Here is a 20,957-nt window from a genome sequence, read left to right as displayed (position 1 = left end):
CACTACCAACCAAAAGAATCGAAAAAACTATAAACGTGGAACTCTCTACTTTTATTGCAGCTATTCAGATTCTAGACCATAGCCAGTTTGGCTTCAGAGCTAATTATAGTACAGAGTTAGCACTGATTAAGACTGCAGAAGAAATTCGTTCTTCCCCAGACGGTGGTGGGTCAGCAGCCTTGGTGTGCTCGACCTTTCCGCCGAATTCGATGCGGTAGATCATACCCTTCTGGTTCATCGACTAAAACCAATTAGGATAGGAGGGAAAGCCCTCTCCCTGTCAACATCGTTTTTATCAGAGAGGACTCACAGTTCATATGGGCAAATTTAAGTCGGCACCCTTCCATGTGGTGTTCCACTATTTGGGGAGTTTTGTTTACAATACTATCAAGGAATGGAATTCCCTTCCGCTATATCTCATAAAAATTCCCTCCCTTCTTGAGTTCAGAAAACACCTGAAGACCTGGCTCTTTTAGAAGCAGTAGTCCATAGCACAGTATGCAGCACGGGAAGCGCCAAGACACTTGAGGGTATACATGCGCTTTCTAAATTTAATTAACATAGCAATGTCTAAGAAGGGGCTTAGACACTGTAGTGGTACCGAGCTCATGCACCTGTAACCTAACCACTGGAATAGTGCACCCAGCTAGAGGGGTGCCTGACCTTTGCCAGGGCAGTGGGTTGTAGGCATGATGGCACACCGGTATGTGTGCCTTGTTGACTCTTCACTATGTTCTGCACCATAACACGCAGCCTGCAATGGCAGTGTTTGTGTGTAAAGGTACAGGACCTCTAAGGGTGGCACAATAAGTGCTGCCGCCCTTAGAGACCTTCCCTGGCCACAGAGCCGTTGGTACCTTTGGTACCACTTACAAGGGACTGACATGTGGTCTAAGAGTGCCAATTGGGTTTTTTCTTAACGCCGTTTTGGGCCCTGGGTACCTGATTGGCATGACCCCAGGGCACACTCAGTCAAAGTACATCAACAGTTTGGCAAAAAGTGGGGGCAACCATGCAAAAAGAGGGCACTTTCTTACATGAGTTAGCTAGGTATTTCCTAGGATGACTCCCTTAACTTAGCTAATGACCAATATCCCTGTGCTTAAAGGAAATAGCCCTTATGTTAGACAACTCACTTAAAAAGAATTGTGATACTGGTTACATATGACGGTGGGAAAGAGACTGCTCCACACCTGGTCTGAAGAGACCCGCTCACCTTGCCAAGGGCAAGGAGTTCACATTGTAGAAATCTCTGGCCATGCCTAAGGGCTGTGAGAGGCCTGTAGAAAGGATCCTCCTAGGCTGCCCACAAACAGCACCTCAGGGCATTTCACAGCAACCTCAGAGCTGCTAACACCTCACTCCTGCTAGGTCCAAAAGTGGTGAAGTGTATTTCACACACTACTGTTTTGCTGAAGGGGATAGAGATTTTTCTGCATTCTTCACAGTTGAGTAGTATGGGGCCCATTCACCTGCCTTGCACAAAGGGTTGGGTCCCAAAAGAATATAGCCTTGTGGCATATATACTAAAAACTGCCCCCAGAGGTGTGTGTATTTGCAAACAAGCTGATGACAGCTGTGAAAGCACTCCGGCACCCTCACAAAAATCAGAGTGAAAGAAGGCAGTTATAGTTCATAGCAGTCCCAAACAGCTATTGAATATCTATCTATAATACTCTGCATGGTTCATGTTATATTTTTCTTTCTCTCAAAACTATTTCTAAATTTTGCCCAAAGGAAACAAAAGTATTAGAAATGTGTTAACTACTAGTTCCATCTAATAAGGTACATCTGTATCTTTTTATCCATTACTTTATTTGTAGTCTTTCAAAACACCAGCAATGTAACCCGATTAACTTGATGCATGCTAATAGCATCTAATACCAGTGAACATTTAGCACATATTTTACTCACTTAGATATCTCCAGCAAACTCACAAAAGGGGCCATTGATCTATACAAGACCTTTAACTTTTTGCCTATTTAATTTTCATTGTCTAATATTCTCTGATCTGATCCACCAGACCACCGCCGACAACTGGTATCCTTTATGATATAGTTTAAGTTAATGTAAACCAAGATTTCATTTTGACCACAAAATGGGGGTTTGTTCTAACAAACTTTCTGCCATGATCAGAAGTGGCAGGAAGAGCTTTGGAAATGAAGACACTTTTAAAGGCCTCTTGATCTATCGTCCCCCAGGCCCCAGGCCCCAGGCCCCAGATCTAAATTCTTGGTTAATCTTCATTTATTGTTAGAGCTCAGTCTCCACTCTATTTGTTAACATAAATTTATATTTAAGGAAAATTATCTTCATTGGAAACTCAAGTAATTTCAGTGGACTTTGTGTAGTGTTTGCCAATAACACTAAAGAAGCGCATTTATATAAAAAAAGTACAAAAATTACAGATGCTGGAAATTTGATTCTATCTATAAAAGCACAAACTACTAATTATGTATTTATGCAGCAAAAATGGGTTAAGCACAACTTAATGTTTATTGTATCTTTGAATGAACTTAAATAGAACACTACAACATATTTTAATTGTTTTTTTTTCAGTGTTTGAAACATAACTTAATCAAACTGTATGTTGTGGCTTGAAGTGCCCCTTTCTCAGAGTTAGGACTCACCATGTGGACTGGCAAAGTTAGCTGTTTGCCCCATTGACATTCCAAGGGAAGAAGGGGAGGGAGTAGGACCAAACGATGCAGGCGACGGTGCTCTTAATGCACCACTAGGAGAACTTGCAGCATGCAGATTTCCTTAAGGGGAGAAATAAAAAGAAAGACAGGTTACTTACCTTCCGTATGGTTCTCTTAGACATATATTTTTCCTAACAGAATATCAAATCTTGACCTTCCTTAGGCTGTATTATGTGAATCTGAAAATCATGACCCATCACAGTTAATGTGCCTTCCACCCATGAAATCAGCAGCCCAATTAATGCCATGGGCAGCCATCTTGGTTCTAAAACGAAACATGAGCCTTGCAAATAAAATGAAACGTGAGATATATTGCAATAGTAATGGCAATTGAGATCTTAAGTCACTCTGTTTGTCAGCACAGCACCTTGATTACCTCCTGCAGATTTTAGCTACTTCAAAACACTTTGTCATAATATTTACCAGATACAACAAATAGGATCTCACTGCTTAATTGGAACAGCTGAAGAAAGAAATCCTTGAGAGAAGATTTTGAAGAACTGCTAATCCAAAATGCATTTTTTTTTCTAAACAAATATATTGGCATTTGCATTTAAGCTTACAGTAAATGATACATGATTCATATTTTGTGAACAGTTCTTTCCCTCCTTACTATAAAATGCATCTAAAGTATATCCAACACATTTTATTGTAAAAGAAAGGCAAAGAATACCAGGAAGCACTCTACCATATCTCATCAAGAATTTTATAAAGCAAACACCTATAAGATTATTTAGAGTTTGTGAAATCTTTCGATTTAATAACATGGTTCGACAATTGCATTACAGCACCCAACAATCATGGCATTAATACAATTTTAGATTCAATTGTGGCAAAACCCGTAACAAAGTGTCCTTACATTCTTAAAACTGCAGCAATATCGCTTTACATTAAATAGCAACATATTGTTAGATGAGCAGGGACACCCATTTTCTTGCTGTTCCTAGCCTGCTCTAAAAAAGAGTCTGGGTACATTGAGTGGCAAATCCAGAAAACATGAACAAGGCAAAAATGCATCTACCCGTTTAGTTTTGTAACATTTTATATTATTTTGTGTTTTATTAAAAAGTTGACAGTGCTGCATTAAGTAGCTTCAATTAACAGGAGGCGCTGTACAGGCTCCAGGAGCGACTTGGGAGATTGATGGAAAACCCCAAGTTTGACAGTAGACATGCTGTGATGTTTAGCTGTTCTCACACCAACCGCAGTGAGCCCGACTTGAGAAGCCAATAATCCAGGTACGGAAATACTGAGCTCCCCACCCTTCATAGATGTGTCAAACGGAGAGTGCAAACTGGTACAGAGTAGAGCCTATAACAAACTGCAGGTACCTCATGAGCAACTGAAGGATAGGTATATAAAACACACATCCTGCAAGCCAAAGGACATCATCCAGTCTTTCACTCATGGTTTGCAACATGTCACACTGCCTGCAATGGCTGGAATTTGTGTATGGGTTCCTTAAGGTGGCATAAGATAGGCTGCAGCCCTTTGGGACCTCTTTAGCACTCATGCCCTAGGTACCTGGGGACTTACAGAGGTGCTAAAGTCCTTAGCGAATTGTAGCACAATTAGACAACACCTTGTTGTGAGGAATGAGCACTGGCACTGAGTTCTGGTTAGCAGGCCTCAGTCCAGTGGAGTCGACAATAAGCATCTAGGGCTAGATGTAGGTAATTCCAATTTACAGACTCTTAAATACCGAATTTTACCGATTCGGTATTTAAGAGTCTGTAAATGGGAAGGGGGCAGATTTAGGTAATTTTAAAATCTGAATTACCGAATCTGTAAAATTCGGTATTTACCGATTCTGTAAATACAGAATCAGTATTTCCCATTGATTCCTATGGGCTTTGAAGCCCATAGGAATCAATGGGAAATACCGATTCTGTATTTACAGAATCAATAAATACCGAATCCTGCAAGGGTGCAGGGGGTGTCACTTTGACGCCCTCTAGCACCCCAAGTACAGGCTTGTGTGCAATGTGGCACACATACATGCCCTAAGGGCATGTCTGTGTGTCACATTGCACAGGTGTGCATGCACACCTGAATTCGGTATTTTACCACACAATAGTATTGTGTGGTAAAATACGACTCTTAAGGGCCTGTGGCACTGTAAACTGTGCCACCTACATTTGTAATTACAGAATTGGTATATTTACCGATTCGGTAATTTTACCGAATCGGTAAATATAACGATTCTGTATTTTTCAGCCCCCTACATCTGAAAACCCTAATACCGGTCGGCAACGGCCGAAATCGGCCGTTTCCGACCAGTATTAGGGCTCCTACATCTGGCCCTAAGTAGCTTAAAAGGGGGCAAAAAGTGGGGGGATAACTGCAACCAAAGCCCAGTTTCCTACAAACATTTCCAGAAGATAAGCACAGGTTTATTTAATTTAATTTATGTGACATTTCCTATGAGGTTACCTTACCATTTGAGCAAGACACTTGTCCAGCCCAAATAAATAGTTTGCTACAATCTGCAAACAACTTGATCCGGCTGGTTGTAAAGATAGTATAAAGCAGCAAAAACAGAATCTCTGGTAATCTTGGCATTGTGGATCTGCTTCTGTCTCCCTTAGTGTTTTTTGGTGCTGATCCTTGTCTGTAGATGTGCAGAGCTGATAAACAGATCAAATTCCAGTGGAAGAAAAATTATCTTACGAGGAGTCTATGTCTTTTGTTACTTTGGGTTACAGAAAACGTGATCTTGATTTACATGTCATGCACTTGAATTCGAAAGTCTGACTTCAGAGAAAAACAACTGGTAATATTCCTAACTCCGTGGCAAGCATGTTTTAATGAGTATAATCTTTACACGCCTTTAGTAGTTTGACAAGCGATAAACCAATTGCGAGGGGTAAGGTAATGTTTATTTGTACATGATTAATGAAAATCTTTACAAAAATATGAAAACACCAATAGGAACATTAAAAGCCATTTGTACATAAACTTAAAAAAAAAATACAAGATTTGCTGGGATCAGTTCAAGGTTATCCTCAGGGCCTAATAATTTTCGTCAAACGCTATTAAGTTTTTTTCCTGTTAAGTCAAAGAACTTCACAACCTGGCAATTCAGTTTGATGTTACTGGTGGTAAAGCATAGTTTGACTGCCTGCCTGCAGGTCCGAACAGCATGTGATTTAAAGGATGGTAGCAAAAGGTTGTACCTCATATCCCTTAATTTAGAACATATACAAATCACATGGACAATGTCCTCCTTACCGGTTTTACACAGGCGACACTGTTGCGAAGAATGTATTCTCTCCCAGGGAGGCAGGTGTGGCAGTATAGGGATTACACCAAGGCGTAATTTTAGGAACTTTTCTTTGACTTTTATTTTCATGCCAATGTTGAGGTATGCTTGTGGCTGTATTTTTCCATAGTCACCCAGTGTTGTCCATCCATGCGCTCTGTTTGCGAAGTCCTTCTTATCTTCAATCGCTGAGATAATACGCGCTGATTTTTTGGCTACTTTTTTGAAGGACAGGAGATCTATTGACGTTTCCCAAATATCGGTCAAACCTAGAACTTCAAGTGATTCAAATAAATAGTCTCTAGGCAACGAATTACGATGCCGAAGTAACTCTTCCCATACGTTGGAGTTTAAGGAGTCGGCCTCTGCAGTGCTAATCTTGCGCCAGATGGCTACATACGCACTCCGCCTTTCTAATGTTTGTTTGAGGATGCCGAATTCTAATCGAATCTGAGCAGGAGAGACGTATTTAGGAGGATTCTACAGCAACATTTGTTGAAAACCAATGCTTTCCCCCTTAAGGAGTGTTCTGTAGAAAGCTCTTTGCAAAGGCGAGCAAAACCAAACCAGAGGCTCAATGTAATAAATGCAGTACCTATTCCAAAAATTACAGCTCATATCGTGTACAGTGTGATTCGTCCGGGCATCGCATAAGGTATGATCAAATATTTTAAAACAGTACCGCTTTCAGAAAACTTCACCAAAAAGGAAAGGGTCATTTATAGCTGGAAGCAGCACTCATATGCTTTGGTATGAAGTTCCACTGACCAGGTATACTTACCAGGAAGGATGCAGTATTTTTACCTTCTTAAATCCCAGGGTTTCAAAGAGAAGGTGTTCTTCAAGTTGATGGAGTGCACACCACCAGAAACGGACAGTTTCTGGGCAAAGTATGAAAAACGTTAGTTACTGGTTATAGTAATTCTCTTGTATTGGTATGTTTACTAGATTCATATTTTTGAATCATTCCTATTGATGAGCTGGGAGTCAGATAGGAATATCACAATAGCAGTTCCATATTTAACATAGCCTAGAGGCTGTAACAATGACTCTTAATTAGTCTAGTAACATCAATATAAAGGCCATAGATGCTCATATTTTACGAGTAGAATGTGCTCTAGGAGGAATAGACAACATTATTTTGGCTTTGATAGAACATGTTAGAATACATTTAACTATTCATCTAGAAACACAAAATTTGGAGATCGGTTTTCCTATATGAGGGCGAGTAAAGGCAATAAAAAGTTGTTATGCAAAAATCATTTGCTCTATCAATATAATACTATAATGCTATTTTGACATCTAATATATGTAAAGCTCGTTCTGCTACAGAATCAGGATGAGGGAAAAAAGAGGTAACTCAACCGATTGGTTAACATGAAAAGCAGAGACTACCTTTGGAATAACTTTGGGTTAGTGCTAAGAACCACTTTGTCTTGATGAAGTTGGAAAATGGTTTTTTTAAGGTTAATGCCTGAATCTCACTGACAGGTCTTTGTCAAGTGATAGCAATCAAGAAAGCAACCTTCAAAGAAAGGAATTGCTTCAGGCAATTCTGCATTGGTTCAAAATTTGGACCCACAAGTCTTGTTAGAACAATATTAAGGTTCCATGCAGGTGGAACGTTTGGTGGGATCACTCTTTTAAGGCCTTCCATAAAGGATTTAGTTACTGGCACTGTAAATGTGGTCTGTTTGGAAGATATGCAGCCACTGCTGCAAGATGTAGTTGTAAGAATGTGTATGCAAGGCCTGCACATTGTAGATGCAACAGATAACAAATGAGCTGTTGTATATTAGCATCTTGTGGTTCAATTGTTAGATTATTACAATATTTAAAGAAAATGCTACTTACCCAGTATGCATCTGCTCTTGGCATGTAGAGCTGTAGATTCACATGATTTGCATTGCCAGCCATCTAGTGCTGGGTCCAGATGTTTGCACTTTGTTTTTCTTCAAAGAAGTATTTTCCTGGCACAAGGTAGGTGACTCCTCCTTTTGGTGATAGCGAGCATGGGCATCGACTCAATTTTTAGATTGTTTTCCCGCAGAGGGTGATAATGGAGTTAGTAGTAGTAGTAGAATAGAGATGTCCATGTGTACGTATCTAAGTAAGATATCACTGAAACAGGTATAGGTAGCCAGGGAGGCAGGTGGGCGCATGTGAATCTACAGCTCTACATGCCAAGAACAGATGCATACTGAGTAAGTAGCATTTTCCGTTCAAGGCATGAGAGTTGTAGATCACATGCTTTGCATAGACTATATAGCAATAATATCCCAAAGCGATGGCTAATCTGTAGCTGTTGCAGAGTTTTGAAAGAGTGTACATTGAACTGCCTGGCCCACACTAGCTTGCTGTTCTGCTAACACATCTACACAATAGAGTTTTGTGAATGCGCGAGGAGTAGACCATGTTGCAGCTTTGCAGATGTCATCTATGGGGATGTTTCCCAAGAAAGCCATAGAAGTCCCTAGTTTGCAAATGGAGTGTGCTCTAGGGGGAACTGTTAAAAGTCCATTTTGCTTTTGCAGAGCATGTTTGAATGTATTTGACTATCCACCGTGCAATACCTGATTTTGACATGGGATCACCTTTATGAGATGGGGCAAAAGCCACAAAGATTTGTTTCATCTTACGGAAAGGTTTTGTCCTTTCTATGTAATACAGTAATGCTCTTTTAACGTCCAAGGTGTGCAGAGCACATTTTGACACAGAATCTGGTTGAGGGAAGAACATAGGCAACTCAACGATTTGGAAGGCAGAAATCACCTTGGGTAGAAATTTAGGGTTAGTCCGGAGAACCACCTTGTTTTGGTGTACTTTTAAAAATGGTTCCTCTATGGTTAGTGCCTGAAGCTCACCCACTCTCCTCAGTGATGTAATAGTTATGAGGAAAGTGACTTTCCATGTGAGAAACTGCAGCTCACATTTGTGCAATGGCTCAAAGGGTGGACCCATCAGTCTGGTGAGGACAATATTGAAATTCCGCATTGGGGCAGGTGGAAGTCTTGGGGTGAATTACTCTTTTGAGTTCTTCCATAAATGCCTTGATAGCAGGCACTTGGAAGAGAGACAGATGTTGTCCATTTTGAAGGTATGCATCTATTGCAACAAGATGTAAGCGTATGGATGTGTACGCTAAATTTGAATGCTGCAGATGCAGTAAATATCAGATGATGTTCTGAAATGAACCATCAAGCAGGTTGATCTAATTGTTATTACAATAAATAACAAACCGCTTCCACTTTGCTGCATAGCAAGGCCTTGTAGTAGGACGTCTAGCCTCTCTGATAATGTTCATGCAGTCTGGCGTAAGATTAAGGTAGCCAAACTCTATGACTTAAGGTAACAGATTGGAAGGTTGAGATAACCGGGATCTGAATGTCTTATCTCTCCACGGCTCTGCGTGAGGAGATTGGGTGCAAGATGTAGTTTTCGGTGAGGGACTACTAGGAGCTCCAACATGGTGGTGAACCACAGTTGATGGGCACATGTGGGAGCAACAAGGATTAGTGTCATGGACACCTGCCTGAGATTCCGAACCACTAGTGGAATGAATACGAGAGGCGGAAAAGTGTAGGCAAATATCCCTGACCAATTCATCCATAGTGCATTGCCTTTGGGCAATGGGTGTGGAGACCTGGAGGCGAAGCTTGGGCATTTTGCGTCTTGGTGTGTGGCAAATAGATCTGTGTGTGGCAAATAGATCTATTTCTGGGAAGCCCCACATCTGAAAGAATGGGAGGAGAACCTGAGGGTGGAGTTCCCACTCGTGGATCTGTTGCCTCTGTCTGATGAGCAGATCTGCGATTTGATGGTCTACTCCTGGAAGGTGTTCTGGGATGAGATGCATTTTGTGACGTATGGCCCACCTCTAGATGGTCTGTGCTAGTTGTCACAGCTGGAGAATGTTTCCCCCCACCCGTTTCTGTATGAAATACATTGCTGTCATGTTGTCTATGCGTATCATGACAGCTTTGCCTACCAGGTGGACTTGAAAGGCTTTGAGCGCTAGAAATATCGCTAGAAGCTCTAATGATTTATGTGAAGCGATGGGTCTGCTGTTAGCACTGTCTATGGAATCGGGCAGATGAAGGGCCGCTCTTTGAAAAGGTATTGTGGAATCCACCACTGCAGAGAGCGATGAGTGCGGCCGTCTACCAACACTAGATCTGATAACTAACCGTGAGACTAATTCCACTGATGAGCTAAACATTCCTGAAGGGGATGCATTTGAAGTCTGGTGTAGGGGACTATTAGGATGCATGTACACTCGAGCTAGCAATGAGTGTTGAGGCTGGAACTGCCAAAGTAGAGTTCAAATGTTGCGCATTCTGACCGCATTGGCATAGGCTAGAGCTTTTTGTGCATCTAGAGTGGCTAGTAAAATCCGCTTGCGTATTGGAGGGTTGGAGATGGGACCTGGACAGATTTACTGTGAATCCAAGATTGTGGAGCAGCTGACTGTTGTACGAGTATGTCTTAGACAGTATGCTTGTGAGCTGGCTTTTATGAGTCAGTCGTCTAATTATGGGAAGACGTGAATATGTTGTCTGCGTAGATGAGCTGCGACTACTGCCAGGCATTTGGTGAAAAGCCTGGGAGCAGTAGTGACTCCGAATGGGAGAACTTTGAATTGGTAATCTACTCTTCGGTAGCACGGGAATGGTAACAACGATGTGCTCGGATTTCGATGCCGAAAGTTTTGGTTCGACATCGGGCCAACTCGATCCCGAGCCAGAAGGCTTTAATTTGTGTTTCAGTGCAGGGGCCGGAGGGCATCCAAAACCTTTTCTTGGTGCAGACCTTGGCCCAAGGGCAGAGGAAGGACCCAAGCCTTTTCTTTGACAAGTGTTGGGGAAGGGGGGGGGGGGGGGGTATATTCTCATGGTACGCTGACCTAGTGTCTCTTGCTCGTGTTCTTCCATGTTGGAATCGGCTTCGGACATGGATATGTGTTTCAGTTCTTCAGCTTCTTGTCCGTGGAATTCTTCCCGTCCGAAATCTTCACTGAAGAAGTCCAGTGCGGAGCTGCTTTGTTGGTGCATTTCGTGACATCGAACCAGGCGGTCAAGGAGCGTCTTCTTGGACCTAAACGATCGGCAGGCGTCGCAGTCTTGTTCGTTGTGTTCCGGGGATAGACCGCGATTGCACACTTTGTGCAATTCGGTGCGCGGAAAATTAGCGCGACACCAGGGACAGAATTTGAATGGAGACTGCTCCATCGACTGCTAGAAAGCCCGACAAGGGTAGGCCCAACGGCCCTCCACGAATCTTCAGATCGAAGACTTTGACTTGAAACTTTACGAGGAGAATGGAAAATACGATCAAGATACAATACCATCGAGGGTAGTGGATTGTGCATTGAGGGGATCTTTAGAAACGGTGTTGAACCGGAGCGCAGCAATTCACATCCGAAACCCGATGGCAGAAAAAAACAATCCAACAATGGAGTCGATGCCCATGCGCACTATCACCAAAAGGAGGAGGTACCTACCTCATGACTAGAAAAGACTTCTTCGAAGAAAAGCACAAGTTACTACTTGTGTAACAATATATCTGTAAGAGACATTAGTTAGTGATAGATTCCTTACCTTAGAATATCCCCAGGCGTCAGACTGGATCTGGAAAGTTTTGCGTAGCAGTACGCTTGCGCGTCGGTAGGCGTCGTCTGCGGCTCCGCGTTCGTCGTAGGCGTCGTGGGCGCCGTGATGACGTCGTCGGAGTACTTAGACGCCGCCTCCGCGTGCTGACGTCAGTTCTTAGCCACAGCTTTTCCGCGCCAGAAGCGCAGAGCCATGACAAAAACCGACACTGGTGCCAAGAAACTAGGGCCCTGAAAGGGGATGACCTTAACCCTAGATATCGGTTCGCAGAACGGGGAGGATGGGTGGGTCGGTAAGGAATCTATCACTAACTAATGTCTCTTACAGATATATCGTTACACAAGTAGTAACTTGTGCATCTGAAAGAGACACGTTAGTGATAGATTCCTTACCTTAGAATAGATACCCCAGCAATACCATCCCCGCGGTGGTGGGCCTGCGAACCAATATTTACACCAGAAAGTCCTGGAGAACGGAGCGGCCAAAGTAGCCGTCCCTCCGGACTTGACTGTCCAGGCAGTAGTGCCTAGCAAACGTGTGCAACGAGGCCCACGTAGCTGCCTGGCAAATGTCCTGCAAGGGCACACCTCGGCCCAAAGCAGTTGTAGTGGCCGTGACTCGAGTGGAATGAGCCCTCAGCCCAACAGGTGGTTCCTTCTTAGCCAAGGAGTAACACGCCTGAATGCACATGATAATCCATCGAGAGATGGTCCTCTTGTGCACCGCTTTCCCTTTTTTAGCGCCCGCGTACCCAACAAAGAGTTGATCATCCACCCGGAACTGGCGTGTGCGATCCAGATAGAACGAGAGCGCACTTTTTGGGTCCAGACGGTGGAGCCTCTCCTCCTCTCTCGAGGGGTGCGGAGGCGGAAAGAAGGTGGGCAATGTGATGGACTGCCCAATGTGGAAGGCCGTGACCACCTTTGGCAAGAAGGAGGGCCTAGTCCTCAAAACAACCTTGTCCGGATGGACTGAAAGGAAAGGAGGCTTACAAGAGAGGGCCTGGAGCTCACTCACTCTCCTGGCAGAGGTGATGGCTACCAAGAAGGCAGTCTTCAAAGAAAGAAGGCGAAGTGGACAGTTATGAAGTGGCTCAAAGGGAGCGCACATCAGAAATGTCAGAACCAGGTTCAAACCCCACTGAGGCATCACGAAAGGAACAGGAGGAAGGTATGAGTGATGCCTTTTAGAAATCTGTTTACAATAGGGGACTTGAACAAAGAAGGTTGGTCAGGCAGCCTTAGAAAGGCTGAAAGAGCCGAAAGATAGCCCTTGATAGTGCCCAGAGCAGAGCCCTGCTGGGCAAGAGAAAGAAGGAAGAGAAGAACCTCAGAGAGAGGGGCATTGAGGGGATACACAGCCTTTGCTGTGCACCATGCCACAAACCTGTTCCACCTGCAGGCGTATACCGTTTTTGTGGAGGGACGCCTGGCTGCCAGAATGATGTTGCAAACTTCAGGAGGCAAGTCAAATGGCCTCAACTGTCGCCGCTCAATCTCCAAGCATGGAGGTGGAGACTGGACAGGTTCGGGTGGAGGACCGTCCCCTGCTGCTGCGACAGAAGGTCCTCCTGAAGAGGCAGACGAATCGGGGGATCGACTGACATGCTGAGGAGCTCGGGATACCAGTACCTTCGAGCCCAGTCCGGAGCCACAAGGAGGACTTGTGCCCGGTGGTGCTTGATCTTCTTCAGCACTCTGGGCAGAAGAGGTATAGGCGGAAAGGCGTACAACAGACTGCAGCTCCACTCGCGACGAAAAGCGTCTCCGAGCGAGTACCGCCTTGGAAATTCCAACGCGTAGAACTGATGACATTGCGCGTTCTCTTCGGTGGCGAATCTAACCAAGGCTCTCCCCATCGCAGAAAGAGGCCTTGCGCCACGTCCGAGTTCAGACGCCATTCGTGATCCGACGGCTGAGTTCGTCCGCCCTGGCGTTCAGAGAACCGGCCAGGTGTTGAACCACCAGAGTCACGCCCTGATGTTCCAGCCATTGCCAGAGACGCAGAGCCTCCTGGCAAAGGGTCCACGACCCCACTCCGCCTTGTTTGTTGCAGTACCACACGACGGTGGTGTTGTCGGTGAACACCTGCACTGCACTCCCTCGGACAGACGGGAGGAATGCTTTCAGTGCCAGACGAATCGCCCGCAGCTCCAACAGGTTGATATGGAGCCGGGACTCCGCCGGAGACCAGAGTCCTCTGATCTCCGCCTCTCCCAAGTGGCCACCCCAGCCCTGGAGGGACGCGTCAGTCACAACTACGTGCTCCGGTTGGGGAAGGGAGAGGGATCTGCCGTCGACCCAATCGAGGTCCGTGAACCACCACTGCAGCTGTCTCGCAGTGCCCTCCGAGATCAGGACATGGTCGGACAGGTTGCCCCGGTGCTGGGCCCACTGAAACTTCAGGTCCCACTGCAGAGCCCGCATCCGCCACCGTGCGTGATGCACCAGAAGGATGCAGGAGGCCATCAGCCCCAGAAGCCGCAGCGTCAACCTGACCGAAACCCGGGATAACGGCCGGAAGACCGGAATCAGAGCCTGTATATCCCGGACCCGCTGTTCGGGCGGGTAAACCCGAAACTGCTCCGAGTCGAGAACCGCTCCGATGAAAAGGAGCTTCTGAAAGGGGCACAGGTGTGACTTCGGCACATTGATGGAAAATCCCAGCTGGTGCAGGAGATCCGCCGTAGTCTGGAGGTGGCTGACGACTGTCTGGGGCGAGCCCGCCTTCAACAACCAGTCGTCGAGGTAAGGGAAGACTGAGACCCCTAACCTGCGCAGATGAGCTGCGACCACCGCCATCACCTTCGTGAACACCCGTGGGGCGCTGGTAAGGCCGAAGGGGAGCACGGTAAACTGAAAGTGCTCGAGGCCTACCGTGAACCGCAGGTAACGCCGGTGGGCCGGCAGGACGGGGATGTGGAAGTATGCGTCCTGCAAGTCCAACGCCACCATCCAGTCTCCTGGGTCTAGGGCAGTCAAGACCTGAGCCAGTGTCAGCATTTTGAACTTCTCCTTCCGGAGGAAGCCGTTGACGTTCCTCAGATCCAAGATAGGGCGTAGGCCCCCTTTGCCCTTCTTGGGTACCAGGAAGTAGTGGGAGTAGCAACCACGACCTACTTCTGGCCCAGGAACGCGCTCGATGGCCCCCTTGGCCAAGAGGGCCGTAACTTCCTCCTGCAGGAGCCGCAAATGATCCCCCGATACGCGGTGGTGTTGCGGTGGCATGGCTTGAGGGGTCGTCTCGAAGGGGAGGGAGTAGCCCCTTCGGACGATCTGGAGCACCCACCTGTCCGAAGTGACTGTGAGCCAGTGAGAGTGGTGATGGCGAACCCTGCCTCCCACTGGCGTCACATGGGCCGAAAAGCACTGACTAGGAGGGTTTAGAGGCGGATGCTGCGGGGGCAGGTGTGGACTGGCTCCGCTTGTTCCCCGGACCGCCTCCACGGCGGTTACCACGGCCACCGCCGCGCTGGACGACAGTGTGCGGCGAGTGGCTGGCGGCACGTGTGGGGACGCCCCTTCCTTGGCCACGAAAGGAGCGAAAGGCACCCATTTGCTGGCGCGGGGCCAGAGAGGCCCAAGGACTTGGCCGTAGCCTTGGAGTCCTTAAAGCGCTCAAGCGCGTGGTCTGTCATGTCACCAAAGAGGCGACGGCCATCGAACGGCATGTCCATGAGTGTATTCTGGACGTCTGCCGAGAAGTTGGCGGATCTCAGCCAGGCGTGGCGTCGTATCGCCACCGTCGTAGCCATCGCTCTACCCAGCGAGTCAGTAGTATCCAATCCGCACCTGATGGAATACTTCGCTGCGTCCCGGCCTCCACTGAGCTTGGCCGAGTTTGGCCCGTACCTCCAACGGGCACTCTGGCAGCACTTCCGCCACCGTTTCCCATATGGAATGGGTGTAACGGCCCAAGAGGCATGCGGTGTTGGAGGACCGCAGTCCCAGGCTAAGGGACGAGAACACTTTCTTGCCATAGGCCTCGTACCTCTTGGATTCCCGATCGGGGGAGCCGTCGGGAATGCGGTCTGGGAGTTAGAGGCCTGGATAACCAGACTCTCGGGGGTGGGGTGGGTGGACAGGAAACTGGGGTCGCCCGGAGCCGGGCGGTGGCGTCTGGCCACGTTCCTATCTACAGGCGAACCTGTAGCGGGCCTGGACCAAGTGCCCAAAAGAACGTCCGTCAAGGCCTCATTAAACGGCAGCAGAGGCTCCGCGCAGCATGACACCGGCTTAAGGACCTCAGTGAGGAGGTTAGTCCTCACGGCCGCGACGGGGAGCTCAAGGCCCAAGGCCTTGGCAGCCCTCATCAGCACCACACCATAAGTCGCACCCTCCTCCGAAGCCACGGTAGGAGGAGAGACGTTTCCAGTCTCTGGAGAGGTCTCCAGGCCACTGGCCTCCCCAAGATCACCTGTCCAGTCCATGTTAGACTGACATTCCCTTGTCAGAGGGTCCTCAGACCCCTCCCAATACTCCTCTTCCCCCATCTCCTGAGACTCAGGGTCATAAGTGAATGAAGACGGTTCATAGAAATGAAAATCTCCGAACGGCGTAGAGATCGGCGCCGATAGGCGTCGTCGGAACCGATTGAGAGGAGGCATCGGGGACGGCGCCGGCCAAGGCCGACGCCGGAGGGGACACCATACGGACCGACGCCGGGGGGTCGTAAGGTCCACCGGTGACGATCCATCGCCCGAGGAGGGCCCAGCGGAGCCCTGCGGCGCCGAGCCCGAAGGCGCCGACGACGCCGGGACCGCTGCACCCTGCGGCGCCGGGCCCGAGGGCGCCGGCTGTGTCGGGATCATGGAGCCCTGCGGTGCCGAGCCCGAAGGCGCCGGCGGCGTCGAGGCCGAAGCACCCGACGTCGTCGGGGTCGTAGCCCCCGACCCACTAGGGCCCCCAGACGGTTTCGCTGGGCCCGAAGGCGCAGTGGAACCCGTCGGAGAAGAAAGGGACCTCATGGCCATGAGGAAGCGCTCAATCTCCTCCGGCGTCGCGTTCAGCCCAGGGACCGGGGGGTATGGAGCCGAACGCGGCGCCCGCGACTCCCGAGGAGCCGCGTGGGCGGTGTCACCCGAACCCCCGGCCGCGTCGCGCGAGCGTCGGGGGGAGTCAGAAGAGCGATGATGTCTCTTCGACTTCTTGTGTTTCTTACCTGACGACTTGGACCCAGAGGAGTGGCGCCGACTCCCGGAGCTGTGACGGCTCCGTCCCCGCGACCTGTCCCTCGACCTCCCGTGGGACCGGGACCTCACACGGCGCGGGGCCGACTGGCGGATCTCGAGTCGCCTGCGGGACCGCTCCCGCCTGGCCTTCCTCAACAGGGCCCGATAGTCGGAGCAGGCCTCGTCGTCATGGTCGACGCCCAAACACATCAGGCACAAGCGGTGGGGATCCGTGACCGACATGGTACGGTCGCACTCGTCGCAATGCTTGAAGCCGGGCATCCCTAACGGCACCGTCGGAGTCGTTAGACTTCGAAAAGGGATCAAAAAGATCACAAAAAAGGTTAGTCAAAAAGTGACTAGGGAACTGCTCTTTCCAGATCTGCGCTGGCTAGCGCGGAAAAAAGAAGAACTGACGTCAGCACGCGGAGGCGGCGTCTAAGTACTCCGACGACGTCATCACGGCGCCCACGACGCCTACGACGGACGCGGAGCCGCAGACGACGCCTACCGACGCGCAAGGGTACTGCTACGCAAAACTTTCCGGATCCAGTCTGACGCTAAGCAAAGCATGTGATCTACAGCTCACATGCCTGTGAGAAAGTGCCATCTTTCTTGCCTTGGTATGCACCCACTTTTTTTTCTGAACTGCTGGTGTGCTTTGACTGAGTGTGCCCTGGGTCCCTGCCAATCAGGTACAGAGGGCCTGTGTTCCTTCCCTAAAAAGAAAAAGCTATGCTGAAACAAAATACCCAATTGGCATCTCTGGCCACCTGTCAGCCCCTAGTAAATGGTACCCTAGGTACCCAGGGGCATGGTGACCAGAGAAGACCCCTGAGGGCTGCAGCACTTATCGTGCCACCCCTCAGGGGCCCTGTACCCTGGCACCCACACACTGCCTTTGCAGGCTGAGGGCCTAAGTGCAGAACTAAAACAAGAGTCGACATGGCACTGGCACCACAGACCCCACTACCCTGGCATACTTCAGTCACCCCTCTAGCTGGGTGCCCTATGCTAGAGGTGAGGGCACAGGTGTATGAGCCCTGTGCCCCTACAGTACCCAGGGCCATACCTGGGCAATGTAAGTGCAGTGATGCCATTTAAGAGTATATGGTGCTGGGAGGTTGTCATTGCGAACTCCACAGCACCATAATGGCTACACTGAAGACTGACAAGTTTGGTACCAAACTTCTAGGCACATTAAACTCGCACTGATGCCAGCGTGGGATTTAATGTAAGATGCACGAGAGGGCATCTTAGAGATGCCCTCCAAAACCCAAACCTACAATCCACCTCTGGGCTGAGTTGCTGTAGAGGCTGCCACACAGCAGACATGTTGCTGGACCCCTGGGTGGAGAGCCCCCGCTCTCCTGGCCCTGCAACAATGCACATCCTGGGTGAGGTGCTATGTCTCCTCCCCAGGATGGACAGGGGCAGCTTCAAAGGAATACCGCCTTTGAGAGCTTCTCCAGACCATTTGCTGTACTCAGCAACTGGCCCCCCCACCCGTTCTACCCCCACTCTGGCAGGAAGACTGGCGGGAAAAACTACATCAGGAAGGAGGGTGTGCCAACCTATGGCAACTCCACCCCTCAGGTGGAGAAGGCGAGGTGAAGCACGAACCCGGGCTTCGGCCATCTTGTAGATGGGGAGCCCTACCCAATCCCAGCTAGGCTCCTGCCCCCCTCCCACAGGAGAGGAGCAGGCTAGGGGGTGTCCTCACCCCAGGACAGGGACCCATTGGTCCCTGCCCTAGCCCTACCTATAACGCCCGTAAATTTAGTATTTAGGGGCTCCCTGAACCTTCTTTCCTGAGATCCAGATATCAAAAAAGAAAAAAGATCAAGAAGAAAAAGACCCTCTGCGCAGCTGCTAACAACAGGACAGCAACAACTGACTTGGCCCCAGCCCTACCGGCCTGTTGATCCTGAAACCTGCTCCTGCCTAATCCCGGCGACCTCCGCAGACAGCAACCTTGGGACACCCAGAGGACCTCCCTGCCTTGACACTCTCAAAGATTGGACTCCCATTAGCAGAGGCTCTGAGGCAACAACCCACCTGGTGCCCACCAGGAAGCTCCGGACCAGCCCATTCTGCACCAGCTGGGCCAACCTGAACCACAAGGACGTCCCCCCGGCGACTGGGACCCGAAGTCCAGTGCCCAAAGACCCTCCTCGACGAACCAGCCGACGCCTGTAGACTCAGAACCAGGGGCCCCCTCAACCTCGACCAGCTGAGGGTAAGCTTTTCCCGACACCCCAAGACACCCTTGCACCCGGCGCCCTACAGCCCCCTGTGCCTCCCTCTGGGGTACCTACCTGTGCTCCAAGATCCCAACTTACCTCTCAAAGTGCTGGTTGCCCCTGGAGAGTCTCCATCCCCGAGCCTGCAGCCTTTGTTCCCTTTCCAAGATCCTCATTGGATAACATTGAGCGCCAGACGGCTCAAAAGACCCTGCACCCAGCCGCCTGAGTGCCGCTGGCTGTGACCTCTTTGTCCTATCCTACTTCCCCCCTTGCCCTGAGCTAGTGACCAGGAGCCCGGCTCCCAGAGCAGCGTGGCCTGCTAGCCAGCAGCCACCAACCGAGGGCCCCCTTTCCCACACTGGATATCATTGGGCATAACTACCTCTGCACCCGGCCGCCCCTGTGCCGCTGAGATTGAACTAACTGTACTCACCTGACCCTGGGCGACCCCTGAGTCTATACCCAGAGCCATAACTTCACCAACCAAGTACTCACCTGGAAACCGGTAATTCACTTACCTGCCATTGGATAACATTGACCCATTTTGACTTGAAACTTTTCTAAGTGTGAAGATTTGAAAACTGAAAATCTTCCTATAAAATCAACCAAAGTCCGAATTCGAAAGTACTCACCTGTGAACAGGGGAGAAGCCAGTACTGTACCTTTCAGCCCAGTACTGAAGCGCAAAAGTATTCCCTAGCGGGTTTACTGGTAATCTGTATTTTCTCCATAGGAATCCATTGTCTGCTTTTCTATGAAATTTCTTCTATTTTTAAAAACTGTAAATATTCTTTAAAAATTGTGCGAAATACTGAAACACAATTACCAACCTGTTTTGAGTTAAGCCCCCGGTGCTGGCCCTAGGAGACTAGTGCTGGGTTACAAAAAGTAACGCAATCGTACTTTACCTGCAACTTGTATTTCCTCCCATTGAATAACATTGCCAGATTTACCTTGAAAAGTTTTCAAGTGTGAACTTTTAAAACAGCTTTATATTCCTGAAAATTCATCACAGTAACTAAAACGTTTTTGCTATTCTGGTTTTAGATTAGACCCCAGGACTGAATCCTAGATCTAGTCCTGGGATTACCAAAGTAATCCATAGAGTAATCAACTGTATTTATCTATGAAAAACCCATTGAGCTCAATGCTAGAGTGTGTTTCAGAAGAGTGTTGCTTACTGTCTATACTGTAACTATTGTGTGAACAAACTTTATTGCTTCCTTGCAAAGTAATTACATGAGAGTACTCATATTGAGAAAAGTATATTTTTATAACTGTTGGTTCTAAAAATAAAACAACTATATCTGCGGATATAAAAACAATTGGCCTGGAGTTCAGTCCTCGAGTGTGTGGAATCTTTTGCTGACTGAGTGTGTACAACAAATGCTTTACACTGTCCTCTGGTACTGCCTTACTGCTCGACCAAGCTACCACTTTGGAGAGTAAGGTCAGTTCTGACTTTAACCTCGGTTATACCTCTTGGGTTGGTGGACTCTATACACACACTGTACTTCATTCTAGTCCAGTATATATAGAGCAACTTTCTCACAATGCCTCAAACACACTTTTTTCTACTTAGCTGCATAGCATGCTCTAGTGGTGGAGAAGCGTGGCTCAATGGTAAGAGCGACAGACCCTGATGCAGAGGTTTGGCCCGGGACCAGGGTTCAATTCCCGCCTCGGCGGCTCTTGGATTCAATTTCCCCGGACCTGATAATTCTCGCCTCGGCGCCTAGTCTAATCATGGGTCCCACTCTGTGACTCTGGGCAATAGCTTGCTTAATCTCCACAACGGCCCCAGCAGCACTGTGGATGCCTGGCTTCACCTTGGGGCTGCGCAGGAGTGGGCATTTCACAGGAAAGCCAGGATGGGTTCCACAGCGGTATGAATACAGCGCTACGAGGCCTCCGGTTAGAAGTGCGCTATATAAATACTCTACATTTACATTTAGTGGTAGAGTTTTT

At 48.5% G+C, this 20,957-nt stretch overlaps 1 protein-coding gene across 3 annotated transcripts in view; it reads right to left on the bottom strand.

The window, feature by feature from the left end:
- Positions 1-20,957, bottom strand: part of MED14 (mediator complex subunit 14) — a 1,095,522-nt gene that overhangs the window by 185,298 nt on the left and 889,267 nt on the right. For 2 of the 3 annotated variants that reach the window (XM_086934128.1, XM_086934130.1), the window contains exon 24: positions 2,631-2,762. The exons of the other annotated variant lie outside the window; for it this stretch is intronic. In XM_086934128.1, coding sequence (XP_086790254.1) covers positions 2,631-2,762 — 132 coding nt within the window. The remainder of the gene's footprint in view (positions 1-2,630; positions 2,763-20,957) is intronic. 3 annotated transcript variants of the gene reach the window in all.

The sequence above is a fragment of the Lissotriton vulgaris genome, chromosome 8 (genome assembly GCF_964263255.1).
Source record: "Lissotriton vulgaris chromosome 8, aLisVul1.2, whole genome shotgun sequence".
Lineage (NCBI taxonomy): Eukaryota > Metazoa > Chordata > Amphibia > Caudata > Salamandridae > Lissotriton > Lissotriton vulgaris.
This window is presented reverse-complemented; position numbering and strand designations above follow the sequence as displayed.